The sequence below is a fragment of the Aulonocara stuartgranti genome, assembly GCF_965226115.1.
Source record: "Aulonocara stuartgranti genome assembly, chromosome: 5".
Lineage (NCBI taxonomy): Eukaryota > Metazoa > Chordata > Actinopteri > Cichliformes > Cichlidae > Aulonocara > Aulonocara stuartgranti.
In genome coordinates this window covers 29,745,479-29,762,415 of record NC_138943.1, presented here as the reverse complement: position 1 = coordinate 29,762,415, position 16,937 = coordinate 29,745,479, and the positions used below count along the sequence as shown (strand labels likewise).

Sequence of the window (16,937 nt, the reverse complement as noted above, 5' to 3'; positions counted from 1 at the left end):
CTGCTCATTTTGTGCTACTTTACTGAGTGTAAATGAACTGCACGCATTAAATTCAATTCCAGCCGTATAATCTGAATCTATGCGTGGTATCTTTTGGTCTGATGAGGCTAGAAGTTTGCAAAACAAACCTTACAAACAGGATATGAAGCTAAATCTTGTCAAGTAAAGTGTCTAGGTCAATCTGCTGAAATAAATAGCACAAAAACATGTAATGGTATTAACAATATAACATCAATAAACTGGTTTTGGCACGATAGATCAGTGCAGTGTCCTATAGGAGACATAAATAGCACAGTGTACTTTCGCCTCAGGCTGAGGCAGCAGCTCTAAATTCTGTGGAAAACAATGGAGCAATTCTCAGATGGCAGTGAGACATATGATGCAGCAGATCACATGTTAGTCACTGGGCAGTTAGTCTTCATACACCTAACATTTTTCATTATTGATTATAATCTTGAATTGACGAGTCCTTAAATCTATTTTATATTTCAAACCATAAGCTGTAATGCGCTTGCATGTGGGTGAGTTTATGTAGGGTTAGCAGAGGGACTGATCTTAAATTTCGTAGAACCTATCAGGATTTCACGCTGTTCTCAGGTGGAGGAAATTAAAAATAGATTTAATGGATGTTTACCAACAACTGAAACTGCAAACACTTGAAATTAAAAGCAGAAAGCTGTGTTATTTTTCCCCTCTCATGTTTGCATGTTGAGGCATATCTCTGTTTGAGCACGAGTCAAGGATGAGTCCTTTAAACATAAAAGAAGAACCAAGAATAAAGTGGAGCAGGCCTAATCTGGGCTTTCCTCCATAAGAACTGAAGACTCGTGGAAGGGGTAGTTGTATAATAATAGTTATTAGATAACTGAAACACTGAGGTACTGAGATAAAGAAATGAGCTGACAGAAGTGAAAAAACAAGAATGGCCTCAAACTTTAGTATGAATTTCAAAGCACTCCTTGCAGCAGGTCTTTGTCTTTGTTTCACATGCAGCTGCCTTGAATGTGCAAGAACAAGCGAGAGCGAACGGTGTGCAAGGAAAGGCTCGGCGCTCGTAAGATGTTAGAGCAGATTTAATGAATGAAGCCTACGGGGACAGAAAGTGTATTCATATAGTGATGAGGAGGGGGATTGTTACTCTGGCGTCCCAAAAAGCTTTGACACTATTTCATTCCCGGCAAAGGCTGCTGTTGCCATGGTGATTTTAACCAATGTTATGCAAGTGCTCCACTTCCAGCAGCAACCTTCACAAAGCAAAGGGGCACAATGATGCACATGCTCACACACACACACAATGTCTCATAAATAAATAAGCAAGAATTGTAGCGTAGCGCAACAGTGAATCTGTGTAATATACGTGCTCACACGCATGCTCACAACACAGTGACAGAATGGGATCTCATTAATGGTTGAAAGCAGCCCACTGACCCTGAGGCTGTTATGTAACACTGGTTAATACCCCCCCCCACTCTTCGCAGCACAGTGGAGACGGAGAGCTTATCTTCTCCATCCTCTCATCTATCAGTCTCCCCATCCCTTTGCATGCACACAACTCCAAGACATCACAAAACTGACAGCAGCTCCGCAGCAGATCCCTGGCACTCCATTTAACATGGCAAACACTGGGGTCTGATGGACTCTTGCTAATACAAATACAGTAAGTGCTCATAAATCTTTCCCCTCTTACCAAGACTAAAGCAAGGGTGTCAAGCATAAGGCCCAGGGGCCAGGACTGGTCCACCAAAGACTCCAATCCAACTCACTGGATGGCTTTGGAAAATGTGAAGGGCGGCTTACGTTTTGGGCTTTTAACTGTATCGGCAAAAGTTTTACAACTTTTCCTACTAATGAAGACCTGTCCCATGGCTATTCATACTACACCACAGTTATTAAGTAACATATAAACAATTAACAACTCCATTAATAATAATTCCATCATCTACCATAGAAATTTCAGGTTTTTGTTTGTTCGTTTTGGGGTTTTTTTTACAATGAGTCCACATTTTGAAAACACATTTTCTATGAATTAACAAAACCATTTTGTTTTACAATTACAAGACACTCCGAGGAATGAGCTACCACAACTGTCTGCTCAAACTGTAGGGGTTTGAATTTATATTGTAGTCTCAAAGTGATACCGCAGTTACAATCAGCAAGGTTCTAGACTGTGATTGCCAACCCAGTGGACACGCGCTTTCCCTAAATTTCACTCTGCTAATTTTGTGCTTTTGTGATGTATTGAAGTTTATTCCATTTGTTTAATAAATTTCTTTGGTGAACTGTCAAAAACTGTGTGCGTCCTCCCCTTTTGTCATTGCCAAGCAACGCTGTAACACAGTATTAAGAGCAAGCATAGGTCAACCAGTGGGATCAGTGCTGTAAGCAGATTATCACACTATACTGCAGAATTCCAATAACACACAAATATAAAATATTTTACCTGAGTTATTCTCAATATTTAGCCAAACAAAGACTTAAATGTGCATTAATATTATCACACACGCACATACAGAGGCTAACAAAATCTTCAAAACAATGATTATTAGCCATTTTGTATTTCCCCATTTAAATACAATGACTGGTTTAGGGAAGTATGTCTATGTCAGACCTTATGAGACAAACCACTCACATTCAAAATCACGCCAGCATGTAACAGATGGTGATTCGCGGGCAGTAATTCAGCACACGCTGTGCTTTATTTTTATGCTACTATAACCAACACCATATCTGAAAAATGTCTTATAATACTTAGGTTCTCATTTTACAGGAGAACAGCGTGTGCGGTTGTGGATGATTACAGCGTGCGTTAACTGAAATATCAAAATGTTTCTTTAGAAATAAGACTTCGGTTACATAATCGTGCCTTATACTTCTGACTGATTTCATATCGGGTGCCAGATGGATATCTGTACTAGCAGGACAGCACATTCCACAGACAGGACAGCGGAGCAGTAATGGCCCATGCACTCTGTTGACACAAGCTTGTCTGCGTAACGGCTCCTCTCCACTCACACTGCTGATGCTGTCCTCACATCACACGAAGCTTGTGACTCCAAGAGCAGATGACTCTGCCACAGACCAGCTGTAGACGACCGGGACTGGCTGAGGCAGGACACGATGCCGTCATCCTCTCGCCCCGCAACAGAAACTCTTCTAGACCGAAGAGTAAGGCTGTAAATATGTTTTGGGGCAAGGAGGAGGTGAGGGTGGTGGTGTATTGGCTGTACAATATTACAAGAAGTATCCACAGTAGCCTGGGCATGTGCCTTAGTAATTCTTCACAGCAGGTGGTGGTGTTGGGGAACAAGCCCCGGCACCTGCTTGCACTGAATTGTCTGCAGTCCTCTCATACTTTCAGTGTTGATGGTAGATCTATTAATCAGTTGGTCATCACGGACTTACTGAGCGGCACGCCAAAAAGAGGTCATCTGCCTCCATACATTCACGCACAGAGGCAACGAGCACACATTTGCATAAAATTTGTCTGCCAACATTTCCCTTTGGTTTGAGCAGGAAATGTGGTTTCTCTGTAAACGTGTAAAAAAACCCCCCCCCCCCCAAAAAAAAAAAACCAAACAAACGAAACAATAACCAACATCAAATATTAAAGAGGACACTGATGTTACCACAAACCAAGGTTTTTAATTTTTCTGTGAACAAACTGTGGACAGCACAGATATACAAGATAGAGGTATCCAAACATGTCAAATAACAATATTTATTAATATCATTATTGTAACATTAATAACATGGAATGTACTACCTTCCATTCACATTTTTGAACTTTTAGATTATTTTATGAAAGATGTCATATAAATAAATAGCTCTCTCACCTCTTTCTGACACCTATATGAATATAGTCTCTTTGAATATAGATGAACAGGGGAGAAGGATGGCAGAATGACCAGGTAAAAGAGGAGAATGGAGGGCGTGCTCTCACCGCCTCTCTTCCCGTGGACTCGCTTCTCATACTACTCCTGCTCTCTATGATAGCCCTCAGCCTAAACACGCACTCAGCAGAAGTGCATGTTTGCGTGTGCAAAATGACAACACTTTTCTTTGGAAATCAGACACAAGGAAACACTTCTACTGTCTCAAACTGCCTTTAATTTTTGCTGCCTACCCTTTTTTCTAATGGTTACTTAATGGGTTAAAACAGAACGGTGACAACGGGTAAATCACTGCATCATTCACACAGATGGCTTTTATGTTACTTGCAGGTCTGTTTCACATCCTGAGGATGGACGTACTCAACGGCCACATCGAAAAGCACCGGTGGCAGAAACAGGAAGGGGGTCCGATCAAAGACCAGCTACAATGAAGTCCAACTTTGACGATAAGAGAAGGAATTTCTCTCCCCTTTAATGCAGTCTGCTCTTCCTCCATTTGTTCAAGGTTCAGACAGTGTGTTATTGTACCTCTGTGTTTGAACGGATGAATGTTATGTCAGTATTCAGTCTGTACTTTGGTTCTCCAGCTCAGAAATGATGGTGATCAGGTTCTGGAGACCAAAGATGTAGCCGCTGTCCTGGCCCTCGTGGACCACGCTGTCTTCCCGGTAATGTCTGCAGGTGGTGTGGGCAAAGTCTATCATTCTCACATCCACCACGGAGCTGTGCGTGTCTGAGCGGGACAGGTGAGCCTGGCTGATACCTGAGCTCCCGCTGCTGCTGCTACTATCACTAGATGTGGAGGGACTGTGTGGAAAACCAAGCGCACCTGCAACTTCACCCACCTCCTCCTCCTCCTCCTCCTCTTCGTCCATTTCTGGCTCGGCTTGCACCTCCTCGTCCTCATCATCCTCATCTTCTTCCTCTTCAGAGAGCCCGTCCTCAGTGTGTCGGCGTGTGTGTTTTCTGTGTGGAGCTCCATCATAGATGATGAGCAGAGAGCTGGAGTAAAAGCGGTAGGATTCGCAGGCCTCCAGTGCAGCCTGCATTTCTCTGAGCCTGCTGAGCACCGGGGAAAGGAGTTCGTGTCGCAGACGCCGACCGCTGTGGAAGAATTGGAACAGAGCCTCCTTGAAGCCCACAAGGGTCAGTTTACGGCCATGGTACTTGTTCATAAACATCAGCTGATCTGTGTCACTCTGGTACACCTGTAGTGATGAGAAAACATGGAGAGGTTGAAAAAGCTGGAAAAGTTCACAGACTCTCAAACATCCGCATTAAAATGGCTATAGAGTGTATCTGCAGTCAATCTTTCCACCTCACCTAGATATTTTGGGCCTTATTCAAAGTTTTCAAACAGACAGACGTGTTCTCGTATAATTAAAAGGCCAGCGTGTTTCAGGCTAGATGGCTATAAAACAAGTTAATCAGATTACAATAGGAACTGTTGCAGATTTTGTAGCAGTGTAGGGTAAAAGCATTAACTTTTAACAGTCGCAGTCTTGGGCACTAAAGCTGGATTACCCACATAAACCACCAAGACATTGTTTCAAATTGTGTTTTCAGACAATTGACAAACAGCTGTAATGTTTTAAATGGGTGAGCCTTCTGTCTGTTTCCGGTTTTTACACTAAGCTACAAGTCAGCTTATACAGCATTCAATAGACAGACATGACTCTTATTTCATGTAGCTATATTTCCCCCAAATATCATCTTCTATTTCTTTTCTATTTCTTTAAGAGTAAGAAATGAGTATAGACAATAGCGTTTGCCTGAAAGCTCACCTGCATGCCACACAGACGGACTCCTATTAAGGCTGATGTGCTCTGCTGGCACTTGCGTATCTGCATGGCCTTCTTCTCCTCTGAAGCGTCGTCTCCATGCTGTCGCGTGCCCATCTTTAGGTCCAACACGCACGGCACTGTGTGCCGCCAGGTCAGGTTTTCAAGCAGAATGAATTCTGAGAAAATGGGTCAAGGAAGACAAGACAGACAAAACACTACCTTCTTCTGGACTAACCAGTTTTAAGTTCAACCTGCTGGACGAGGCTGAATGAGAAAACAACAGAACTGAGCGTTGTCTCGAAAGATTCAGCTCCCGTTAACATTTGCAATATGTAAAATCAAATCAGAGCAACATCAGGTAACCGATAAGAGTGCTTTTGAAATGCAATGCCATAGAACAGAGAACAGAATAGCTGCACAAGTATTAGATAACGGGCAGCAGGAACCTAATCCACTGATAACCGTAATCTGGTGGCTTACTTGGCCAGGACTCATGCCATGTACACTGGCCTGGAACCTACAATGCATTTCATTGCAATCCCCCCCCCAAAAAAATAAATAAATAACATTACGTAGCTTTTCTCTGCAGTCACATATGAGCCAGTTTCAAAAGAAAACTCAGTCAGCGAAAGGATACTGTACTGGTTGCGGTGTTTAGCATTCTCCTTCATCCTCTGCAGGTGCTGCTGGTGACACTTGAGGCTCCAAGGGTTGTGTTTGAGCTGTGGGACAGCGTTACTGTGGCTGTCCTCTAGTCGGTAGTAGAGCACCTCGGCCTGCTTCAGCCACTCCAACTCCATGTCCTCCTGCAGCTTTTGAACACTGAATGAAAGACAGGGAAAGACAGCAACGACTGTAGTTACACATGGCTAAAGAGCAGGAAATGGGGAGTAAAGTATGGAGAAAGAAAAAATTCCTGGAAAGAGGTACAAAGTGGAATCTTTCGCTCGCCACCATCCATGCATTCAAACATCAGTTTTCCTTGTTTAACCCCAATAATCCCTCCCCAGCGCAGGGCTAACTAAGTCAAAGTTTTCCTTTTGTATAAAGGCATTAGAATGAATCTATTGCAATTATGCAACAATGACTCTTTGACCCTCTCTCCAAGGATCAGCCTCCAGCTGTATTTAAAGACAGTTAGGCTTACGATTACGAGGCTAACTTTACGATCAGTCAGTGTGTGCATCATAAGTCGTGGTATGTCTCTACAGCTACATTCACGGAAAATTTAAAGTTGGTTATAACGTAATACGGGTGCATAACGGCTCCTAAACCATCTTTAATTTCTTTTACATGAGCAGTGAGATCAGCATGAAAATGACTCACTTTGCTCCCACCTGCTGAGGCATCAAACACGTCTTGTCTTATCATGACTAACAGGTTCCTGAGTCAACTACTGTCTGTGATAGGGTATTTCCTTGCACCTCACCTCTTCTCCTTGTCTTTACGAGAGTTGCGGCTTCGGCCATCTTTGCTGTCCGCTAGCAGCGAGGAGGCCATCATTTTCCCCCACGTCATCATCTTACTCTTGGGGTCACAGTCCACCGAGTGCTCATTGTTCACCAGATCTGTGGCTGGGTCACTATCAAGGGGGTAGGCGATTAGGCAAAGATTCCCCTCCTCGTCCTCCTCGAAGCTCACGGACACCACACCTGAGACAGAGACAGAAAGGTACATTTTAGACACAGACTCACTGAACAGTGATGGGAATTTGTTTCACAGGAATCTATCAAAGAGGATGACAAACTTAAAGGAAATCTCATCACTGCTTTAAGCAGCACGATACAAAAGTATGACTGAAGTGGATGGTTGACGCACACTGAGCTCTAATCAACACATTCAAATAACAGCCCAAACACAAAAGACACCAGGCTATAAAAACTTAGAATTCAGTTTATTGATTACCACCAATTATCTGAAGCAAACTAATCAATAGTATACATACACTGTAAACGTGTAGGAACCAGAAAGCCATGTACAGGAGAAAGCATCCGAAAATATATGCTTCTAACAAAAATAACAGGAGCTTCAGTGAGTCAGAAAAGTTTGGAAGATTCAAGTTCGGTTAACTTCAACAGAAAAGATATATTTCCATAATTTTCCCATTTGCTTTTGTCCAAAACAGCTGCACCCGTTCCTCTTCATGCACGTCCCATGTATGGCTGAAGCACAAGCTGAGAGAAGGTGAAGCATGTAGCAAGCAAGTATGCCTCATTGTGAAGACAAATACAAATGGGGGAAACTGTTGACATGGAAAACAGTGCACAGGTGTCACGAAACAGTCAATTTACAGAGTGAATTTAACTTCATCACTTCTGGGGTTTGTTGGAACTATTATATGGGACAGCAAACTGAAGGCAGCACAGTGCTTTTTAGGATGACCAGAGACACGCGTTTGCTCTATATCACCTTACAATTCTCTGCTGGTGACACAAAAGAACCGGCTCCGCTGCTCTTTGAGGGAGGGTCTTAGATAGCATTTAAAGAGGATCTGCTGTAGTGTAACGTGAAGGGAAATAAGGACACCGTAGCAAAGGGCTTTGCTGTAAAGAACAGGCCTTTCTGCTGTAACTCATAGTTTAATCCCTTTAATCCATCACACTCTCTGAATGAAAGAATGAGATGAATGCAGGAACAATGTTGGCTATGTAAATAAGAGATGGTATGTTTAACCGGTCCAACAGTTTCTGCTTGCTATCGTCACTCACTATGCCTCATATTTGACAACCTTTAAAACAAAAAGAAAAAAAACGTGGGAGTGACTCAAACGTCAGTGAAATAATACAAAGCCATTCAGTGGTTTTGTGAGGCACCATCTACGTTGACCTTTGCAGGTGATGACCTCCAGCAACTGCCTGAATTTCTGGATCCAAAGGAGGAAGAACCTCACATAGTTCCCCTTTTCATCTCATTGGTGTGTTGCCCGGTAAAAAGAAAGAAGTAAAACAACACAAAAACAGTGGCTCGCAATTGCTACCCTGACTTACCTTCAGTTCATCACTCAGGTAGCCAAGCAGCACAATTGAAAGGCCCGTTTGTCCCAATTACAACCTCAGCTACAGCACCCTCCTGTGGCACAATGCGGTATAAACCTGGCAAGCGCCTGCTTGTGCAGACATGGGCATCTCTAGTTCCTAATAATCTAAAATTGCACACTTGACACATGCAAGCAGGCTCTGCACACATCTATCCCTATCTGATGTATGTATGCACAAAAAATAAGTATGCACGTAAAGAAAGAGACATGCATGAAAAAACACAGTAGTTGTCATTACCTCTGTACTGGGGGGTAAACCTCCTCATTGCTGCAGGCAGACTTTTGTAGAACTGATGCTCGCGGGGAATGAGAGGCTTGCAGATGGTCTGCTCTCCAAAGCGTAGGACGCAGGAATGTCCCCCGACCTGGTGCACGAAGGGCTCAAGCATCACTCCCTTCTCCATGTAGCACTGCTGGTGCTGCAGCTTGTTCTGTTGCTTTTGTTTTTGCTCCGCATCCATGACCTCCTGGGCCTGAGCCTCCACAGCCGGACTCATCCTCCTCTGGCCCTGACCACACTGCCGCGGGCATTAGACTCCTGACGCACGCACCAACAATATGGTGGGGGCCCTTTCCGGCAGGGACTCGCACACACTCACGGGCTACAGATCCCCAGAGGACTAGTCCTAACACGCTGCATTAAAGATCGCAGTTTGTTTTTATGAGTTATTCCCGCGGTGCTTTCCGAAGCATTTGCTGTGATGGTGATCTGCTGCGCCGATGCTCTCACTGATACTGCTGCTCGAAAACAAAGGACAGGAAGGAGGAAGAGAAACAGAAAACACGACTCAGGTTTACTGAATATTCAATTCCTTTCGGCTCCTTGCCTTACAGTCCTTGTAGCCGGGTAGAAAAAAACAAAACAAAGCCGTCTTATGTCCTTTATATATTAAGGTTTGGAGTTGTGCTGCTGCGGCAGATAAGGCGACCAGACACAGCTCCTGCTTGTGCCTTCTCCGCAGACTCGACGCCTTATGACAGACGAGAGCTGGCTCGCTACTGGTAAAGCTCTCAGGAGCCTGACACTCGGCCCGCCCTATCACAGGCAGCCCACCAATCACGTGCATCTAAAGCAGGTTGTTGGGTGGCAGCCCAGAGAAGCAAGCAAACAAAGACAGGGGTGGGAGGGGGCAGTCTGGGTGAAGGGAGAGAGGAAGAGGAGAATAAAAACAAGGAGGGAGGGCAGAGCTGAACTCAGCTGTTTCTCTGCGCGACAGCGGGGGTTTTAACAAACTGGCAGAATAAGCACCAGCATTTCCTTAAAAGACGTACGGTGTGGGGGAGAGAAGCACAGAACTAGGACAGGAGTTAAACACACAAACTGACATCCAATGCAAAACGGCAGTCAAATATAAGTAAAAAAGTCAAACTAGACTCCTGGATGAACAAGTAGCTTTGCTCTTCCAGGAAAACATGCAAAAAGGAAGACGCCTCGAATTTAATGTCACTCTTAGGAGATTTTTTACATACTTGTAATTGTTCCTCATACAATTTACTGCATAGCATAAATTTAGGTTTTCTGTAATTACTGCTAAAAAAAATAGTTAACTTTAATTTCTTTAAAAATATTGCAATTTAACAAACCACCTTTCACATTTTAGCAATAACAGGGTAGCAAACAGCATGATTAAAAATGGGGGACCCCTCTCTTCAGTTTACAATCTATATTGAAGCGTTGTTGATAGTAAAGCCGGTGTTGTGCCAAAAAGTGATTGTCTGCCAAAAACTGATTTCCGGTATTTGCCAAAAACTGATTGCTCGTATTTAAACTGCTATAAGTAACTTGTTGGCCTATAATATGTGAAACATATGTCAAATGCATCCCTCATGGATGACACAAAGTCATATTGAGCCACAAACAACATTCGTGTAACAAGGTAGAAGCCGCAATCAGTTTTTGGCAGCGACTTTTATAGAACCTTTATTTATGCAGTTAAAAAAAACTCATTAACATTAAAAATGTCTTTTGTAAGAGTAAGACAGCAGAAATGGCAGCAAATATTACAATAGTTCTGTAAAAATATTGTAAGTGGGGAAAAAGGACCGGATTGGTTATAATGTGAGTACAATAACACAGAGTTATAAAGATACTTGAAAAAACAGATAATCTTTTAATTCTATATATAACCCCTTTGTAAACGCTGTTCACCGAAGTCTATTTACCAACATACGTAAAGATATTACACATAAAAAATACACGGAAACATTGGAAATCACTTTTTGGCAGGCAATCACTTTTTGGCACAACACCGGCTCCATTCGCATAATCTTCTACTGTTTTCAGTGATTTCTTCAGTCGCTGTTGGCTTCAGAGCTGTGTTGTTATGAAGTAAAGGCGTTGGTAGGAGTGACGTGTAAGGTTTCTAAGAGCTTGTGCTCTGACTTGAGTGGAAACTATAATCCTCATCTTGCACTCTCCCAGACCTCCTTGACATAGATTATCGTAGCAGGCAAAACAACATCTGATTAAACCAGTCGCTCACTGCTAACTGCAGTGAGGCTAACTTTAAACTGCTGACGAGGAACGCGTGTAAGTGCACAGTGTACTATTCCCAAAACATATAAATGCATGTTTGCCGCCTCCAACATATCATAACATGTTTTGTGTGCACATACCAGTGTGTGCTTTAAGTTAGAGATGGTGACTGGCTGGGGTTGTAGGAAAAGAGTCAGCACTAATCTCTCTAATCCTGTCTCCTGGAACAAAAGGGGAAATGGGCCATGATAAACAAGCAGGGAATATTCCCAGTTAAATAAACGAGTATGTTCAGTGCAATTACCTTTTTTTGTGGACAAAAGATAGGGTGGGGCAGCCACCGACTTTTGCACATCTCCCTTTTATCTGTGAGCAGTGAGGCTGAGGCTGCTAAACTAAAACACAAATGAAGGTCAATGGCGTGTTTCTTTGTAATTTTAGAGAAAGGTTGCTGTCTTAAATCCCGATTTGATTGTAAAATCATACAATGCTATATGTCAACTGAAGCCTAAAGCAACATTTGAGCAGTGGCACTGAGATCTTTGATTAAACAACAATTTTATGATCCTGTACTGGTCTTGCTGTTCAAATACGAAACAACATCAGTGCCAAGACTTGCATTGTCCACTATATTTAACATGAAACGGGAGATGAAAACGACAGTTGACAATGTTAAAATCATGAAACAGCGTGCTGGCATTCGTTTACATTTAAAGCTACAGGAGGCATGCTGTTTGAAGCTATAAGAGTTCAGGCATGCTTTTTATTTCCGACAGCTCAAATGAGCACAAACAGAAACAAACATGATCTAATTCACACAACAAATTACTTTTTAAGTTACGCAGAGGAATTTAAAATGTATGATAGGATGCACTAGAACAAATCTAAAAAGACAAACATGAGAGACAAGTGTCTGTGAAGGTTCTCAATCATCCAGGTCATTGTAGTCAACATCAGAGACAAGTGTAAGGGACTGCTATGACCTTGAAAGTAATGAGCCATGCACAGCATGGGGTAGTTAACAGGGGCTTTTCACAGTGATGCCGACGCACGTGTCAGTCACAAACAGAGAAATGAGATATGAAATATGCAGGTGACGCAAAGTCCCAAATCCAACCCCTCACCTGTACGGACAATTTAACAACTGCACAGTCAAAATAACGTCTCTTGATGAGGTGATAAGGTCTTGTGCTGCTGAAAAAAGAGGCCAGATTTTAATCTGTGTACCACAGAACATGAAGAAAACAGCTTTGCAAATCAAAAACGTGAATCTTAATCCCCAGTAAACTCAAAACACAGAGACAGGGGCCCTTATGGAATGGAAAGAAGAACAAAGTGAATATCAGCAGTCGATCATCAGGCAGACAGGCCATCAAACTTCACTCAAAGCTATTTGTGAAGCTCAAGTTCAAACTCTTTATATGTACTATTGGAGCTGTTGCCATGGAAATTACACAAATACTGAGCCTACACCATGTCCGCTACACTTACCTTGTGTATTTTATACTAATTGACTCGCTTACATTTATATAGATATTTATTAGCAAAAATATGAATTTATATTTGGACAACATTTGCTTTTCTCTTCATTCCAAAAACACATCTTCTCAAATATAAATATGCCTTTGCCCGACTGAACACATATTAAGCAAATACTTAGGCAAGAAGATCTTGCAAAAAGTACACAAGAAAGACCAGACGAACCTTTTCTTCTTTTTGTGCTGGAAAAGTAACCGTCTATGTTTACACCTTTACCTTAAATCCCTTTCAACTTCACCTTCTGTGTCATTTTCAAAGTCATACAGACACCTGTCTAAGCATCCTTAACTATATGATTAACAAGTACAGCATGATCAAAGGGCTCACTTAGCAATCTTAATTGGTGAGCTTTTATCTATCAACAAAATACGGCAGCCCAGAAGATACAGTGAGCGCTGGTATGTCACTGAGGACATTGGGTGATTGATGGGTCGATTCAAGGCTGCAGTAGATTTACAAGGCTTTATATAACGTGACTGTTCTAAAATTATAATCAGAAGACATGTTTGGATAGTTTCACTATTTAAAAATGTGATAGGCTGTGGAGTGCCAACTGACAACTGAATGAACAATTTGTGAGTTCTTTAAATACCTTTTTGTTCACACCTTGTATTTCTCATTGCAGGCTTTAGGTCAAGTATGGAGGCGTGAGTGAGCAGGAGAGTATGTAGAGAAAATCTGGATTTACAAGTTATTTGACTTTGTGTACTTCTGTGACTGTCATAGACAGTTTTGTTCTTATGTGTTTTATGTGCGATTCCCAACTTAATAGCAATCAAAGACACATATAATCTTTTTGTTTTCCAATTTCAACATAATTTATGCTGAATTTACCATTAAAAATTATTGGTTGATTCTCAAATGTTATGAATTTTATTTTATTTAAATTCAATGACAACATATTCTTTGCAAATAATTTATTGAATAATTTTTTTTTACCGCATTTTGATTTTCCTTGCTTTCCTTTCCAATACTATAATTAGCAAACAAAATCCATTTTAAATTTATAAATACCTACATAAATAATTTATATACAACATAAAAAGTAAAGGACCACGTACAGAACCATGTGGAACACCACATGTGACACTTACTGGTTGTGACCTTGTATTATTTACATAGACATATTAATACTGATCTTCTAAACAACTGCTTAACAAACTATCTGCTGTCCCTTATTCCATACATTTCTAACCTTTTCAATAATAATCTGTGGTCAGGGATGTCAAATGCCTTGTGTAAGTCCAGAAATACCACAACTGCATGTAAGACTCTATTTGTTCCCAAACTAAACTTATGTACTTATAAACAGTCTGGACTAGATGTCTCTATTAGGATGAAAATTATAGAGAAGGCTCTTGAATGAGCTCAGGCGGGATGGGTCGCTAGGATCTTTTTCCTTGTAGTCATACAGACGAAAAATATAGAGGCATCAGTGGAGAACATGAAGTACAAAGTAACAAGAAGCATGGTTTTACTTAGAGAGAACACCCCCTAAAAATCTTAAAAACTTTTTTGTACAACCAAGGACATTTTATCATTAAATATTGTTTATACACAGTATTTTTTTTCAGGTTCTACATTACAAGTCTGATGTGTTGACCTTATGTCCTGCAAGTGCTTAACAAGATTTAGGATGAGACATAGTGCATAATCTTAATCAGGTGGCACGCGTCTGAATTTTTACTGGATCAATTTGCACAATGAACACATGCAAGGTACAACGACTCACATTCAGGTGTGCAGAACCCAGGCATCATGCATGCTGACAGGAACAAACACAGAAATGCATACATGGATAAAGCAATCGAAACAAACAATCAAAACATCTCACTACACAAGCTTGTACATATTCTGATATACCTGATCTGGCACACGGCATGGCCACAGTGGAAAAAGGATAATCTTACCTGTGTGGAGATTTACGGGGTCAATTTTCAGACTGATCACCTCGCTTTGAGCCCGATAAACCTGGTAATCAAATCCTCATGGGCCACCAAACACCTAATCCAGCACTAAAAATACCACATGCTGTTAGCAATTCAGAACAGAAAGTAGCTATTTATAAAACGAAGTCTGCACCATGCCAAAAGCAACAGACAATTATACACAGGAATCACACTGAGAGGAAACAATTCAGTGGCTGCCACTATGGCCAATGAGGGCAGACATAGAAGACTTATCGTTGTACCTACTGGTCAAATTTCAACCATGGCTGTACAGTCTATTTTTGGTCTTGTCCTTTTTGTCATGCATGCAAACAAACATGAAGCTGTCAAAATGATTACACATAAAGGAAGAAACTCTCAGCCACTCTCTGAGCAGGATTCTGCCAGAGGCAGCTGTCTGCCATAACTGGTTGGTAGACGAGCAGAAGCAACAATAAACACAAATAATAAACAGAGCAAAACACAAACCACACAAGACAGAAGACAGACTTCAATAATGTGCAAAAGCAGCATGTAAAGACATGGGAATGGAGAAGTGCTCAGCACCTCATGGGAAGCATTCAGCAGTCTAAAGGCTTTTACATGCCAGGCGCACAAACATGTGTGAATGTTTTGTGTGCTAAAAATATTTTTCAGACTCTTCCACTCTTAATGCAGCTGTTCAAATCAACCGTGTAATTTTGCTGGACGAATCAGACACACAGCTATACGTTGCTCTGGATCAATCGTCTCTCTGAAATGATTTCTCTGCCTCCTCAGATGTCCTAACCCTGCCAACAAAAGCTCAAACTTCCCCATTGAAATGCTAAAATATGTACAAAAGTGGTCATGATACAGCTTTAACTCCTAGATCAAACCATGAAATTCTCCCTGCTCCTGCCTTCTCTTGAAAATTGTATGAACCCAGAATATCAGGTTCTTCCTTTTCTTGTTTAGAAACATCAGGACCGGCTCATCACTGCTTGATGTCGACGCAATATCTTTTTTTTTTCCACAGTGCATATTTTGAGGACAAATTTTTCACAAAAACACAAGCCTTTGGTGTGGATTTACAAGTTTGCATCCAAAAAACTGGGAATTTCTCGTCATCTTTTTTTGTAACGTGCTCTGTAATGGCCTTAAGGCCTCTGGCTCCGTCTTTCCTTTTGTAATTATTAAGGCGCTAATAAAATAAAGCAAATATGGGAAAATTGCAGGAGCTCTCTTTCTATTCCCTGTTAGTGCTCATTTCTTTTTTGTGCATATGGATATCAATAAAAGAAGATTTTTAAACTTTTACAGCTAAAGGATGAGCACGGTTCTTTCTATCTGTTTAACAAGTGTGTACATAAATGGATGTGGGTGTGAGCAATAAGGGCATTGCACTCATACACACACACAGGCTGGACCGGTTTCTCTGACCAAACCATGTTGAGTGTAAAGATGAGGCATCAATATTTCCATTACCAAATTAAATGGCTTATAAATAATTTTTAAACAATTACACAGTATGTTACCAGATGTTTTGACTTGTAAAAAACTAAGAAATTCAAAAGGACAATTTTTGTAGACCTAATTTATTTATTTATTTATTTTTTATGTGTATTTGGTTCAGGGCAAGAAGATGTGCAATAAATATGATTTGCTGGAGCATGAAAATAACAAAGAACTCTGGAGTGCAAAAAGTAGGGCAGCTAGAACTTGTTCTAGAAGACACCAATCCTTTGCAAGTGGCAAATGATCCAGCATTAATTAGCTAATTATTTAGTCTCAGTATAGTGCCAAGAGGATGGCATGTCATCCTAAATCAAGCCTTTAAAGTCTGTCTAACGAGATAGATGCAAAACTCTTTTCTGACTTGTCTTTGGTCGTCTAATTAATTAAAACAGGATAGAGGACTGACAATGCTTCTTAGTATAATACGGTCTTCCCAGTAACTGTTAATCCAGGAGTACTGCCAAAGTTTGTGACTGGATGGCGAGTCACTGACTTAGGGGAGTGCTTGTGAAGCCGTAAAGCTCAGCAATGTACAGGAAATGAGAACGTAGACGTCACGTACTTCCTGGATTAAGCTTTGCCACATGCTTAAAGTGTCTCTCTTTCACACACACACAGACACTGTGACACAGAAGCATTCGAGAGAGACTGAGCTGGCTCCAGTCCATTGACACAATGCAGGTTACCAGCTCCTGTCTGACACAGAACTGCTAATGGACTCCTGGGTGCTGCTTAACGTCTCATGAACACAGCAGTTTCATTGAAGGAAACAACTCATCACTAATT

At 41.4% G+C, this 16,937-nt stretch overlaps 1 protein-coding gene and 1 long non-coding RNA gene across 2 annotated transcripts; both read right to left on the bottom strand.

The window, feature by feature from the left end:
• Positions 1-3,622: 3,622 nt before the first annotated feature.
• Positions 3,623-9,702, bottom strand: LOC309706604 (inositol hexakisphosphate kinase 2-like). Its single transcript, XM_082533296.1, has 5 exons — positions 8,950-9,702; positions 7,104-7,326; positions 6,312-6,496; positions 5,675-5,850; positions 3,623-5,098 (listed from the first exon to the last, which is right to left on the bottom strand). Exons 1-5 carry the CDS (start codon positions 9,206-9,208, stop codon positions 4,454-4,456), a joined length of 1,488 nt encoding a protein of 495 aa, XP_082389422.1. The 5' UTR covers positions 9,209-9,702; the 3' UTR covers positions 3,623-4,453.
• Positions 9,703-10,401: 699 nt separating this feature from the next.
• On the bottom strand, positions 10,402-12,488 carry LOC309707183. Its single transcript, XR_014276931.1, has 3 exons — positions 12,312-12,488; positions 11,492-11,582; positions 10,402-11,408 (listed from the first exon to the last, which is right to left on the bottom strand). It is a non-coding gene; the product is annotated as an uncharacterized lncRNA (long non-coding RNA).
• Between the last annotated feature and the right edge of the window lie 4,449 nt (positions 12,489-16,937).

Bases quoted from the DNA above. Each gene is read 5' to 3' on its own strand.
- LOC309706604 (XM_082533296.1), bottom strand. From the start codon at position 9,208: ATGAGTCCGGCTGTGGAGGCTCAGGCCCAGGAGGTCATGGATGCGGAG. The intron at 6,497-7,103 runs GTGAGGTGCAAG...TCTTTCATTCAG, and splicing joins CGTAAAGACAAGGAGAAGAG to TGTTCAAAAGCTGCAGGAGG. The intron at 5,099-5,674 runs GTGAGCTTTCAG...TCATCACTACAG, and splicing joins TCCGTCTGTGTGGCATGCAG to GTGTACCAGAGTGACACAGA.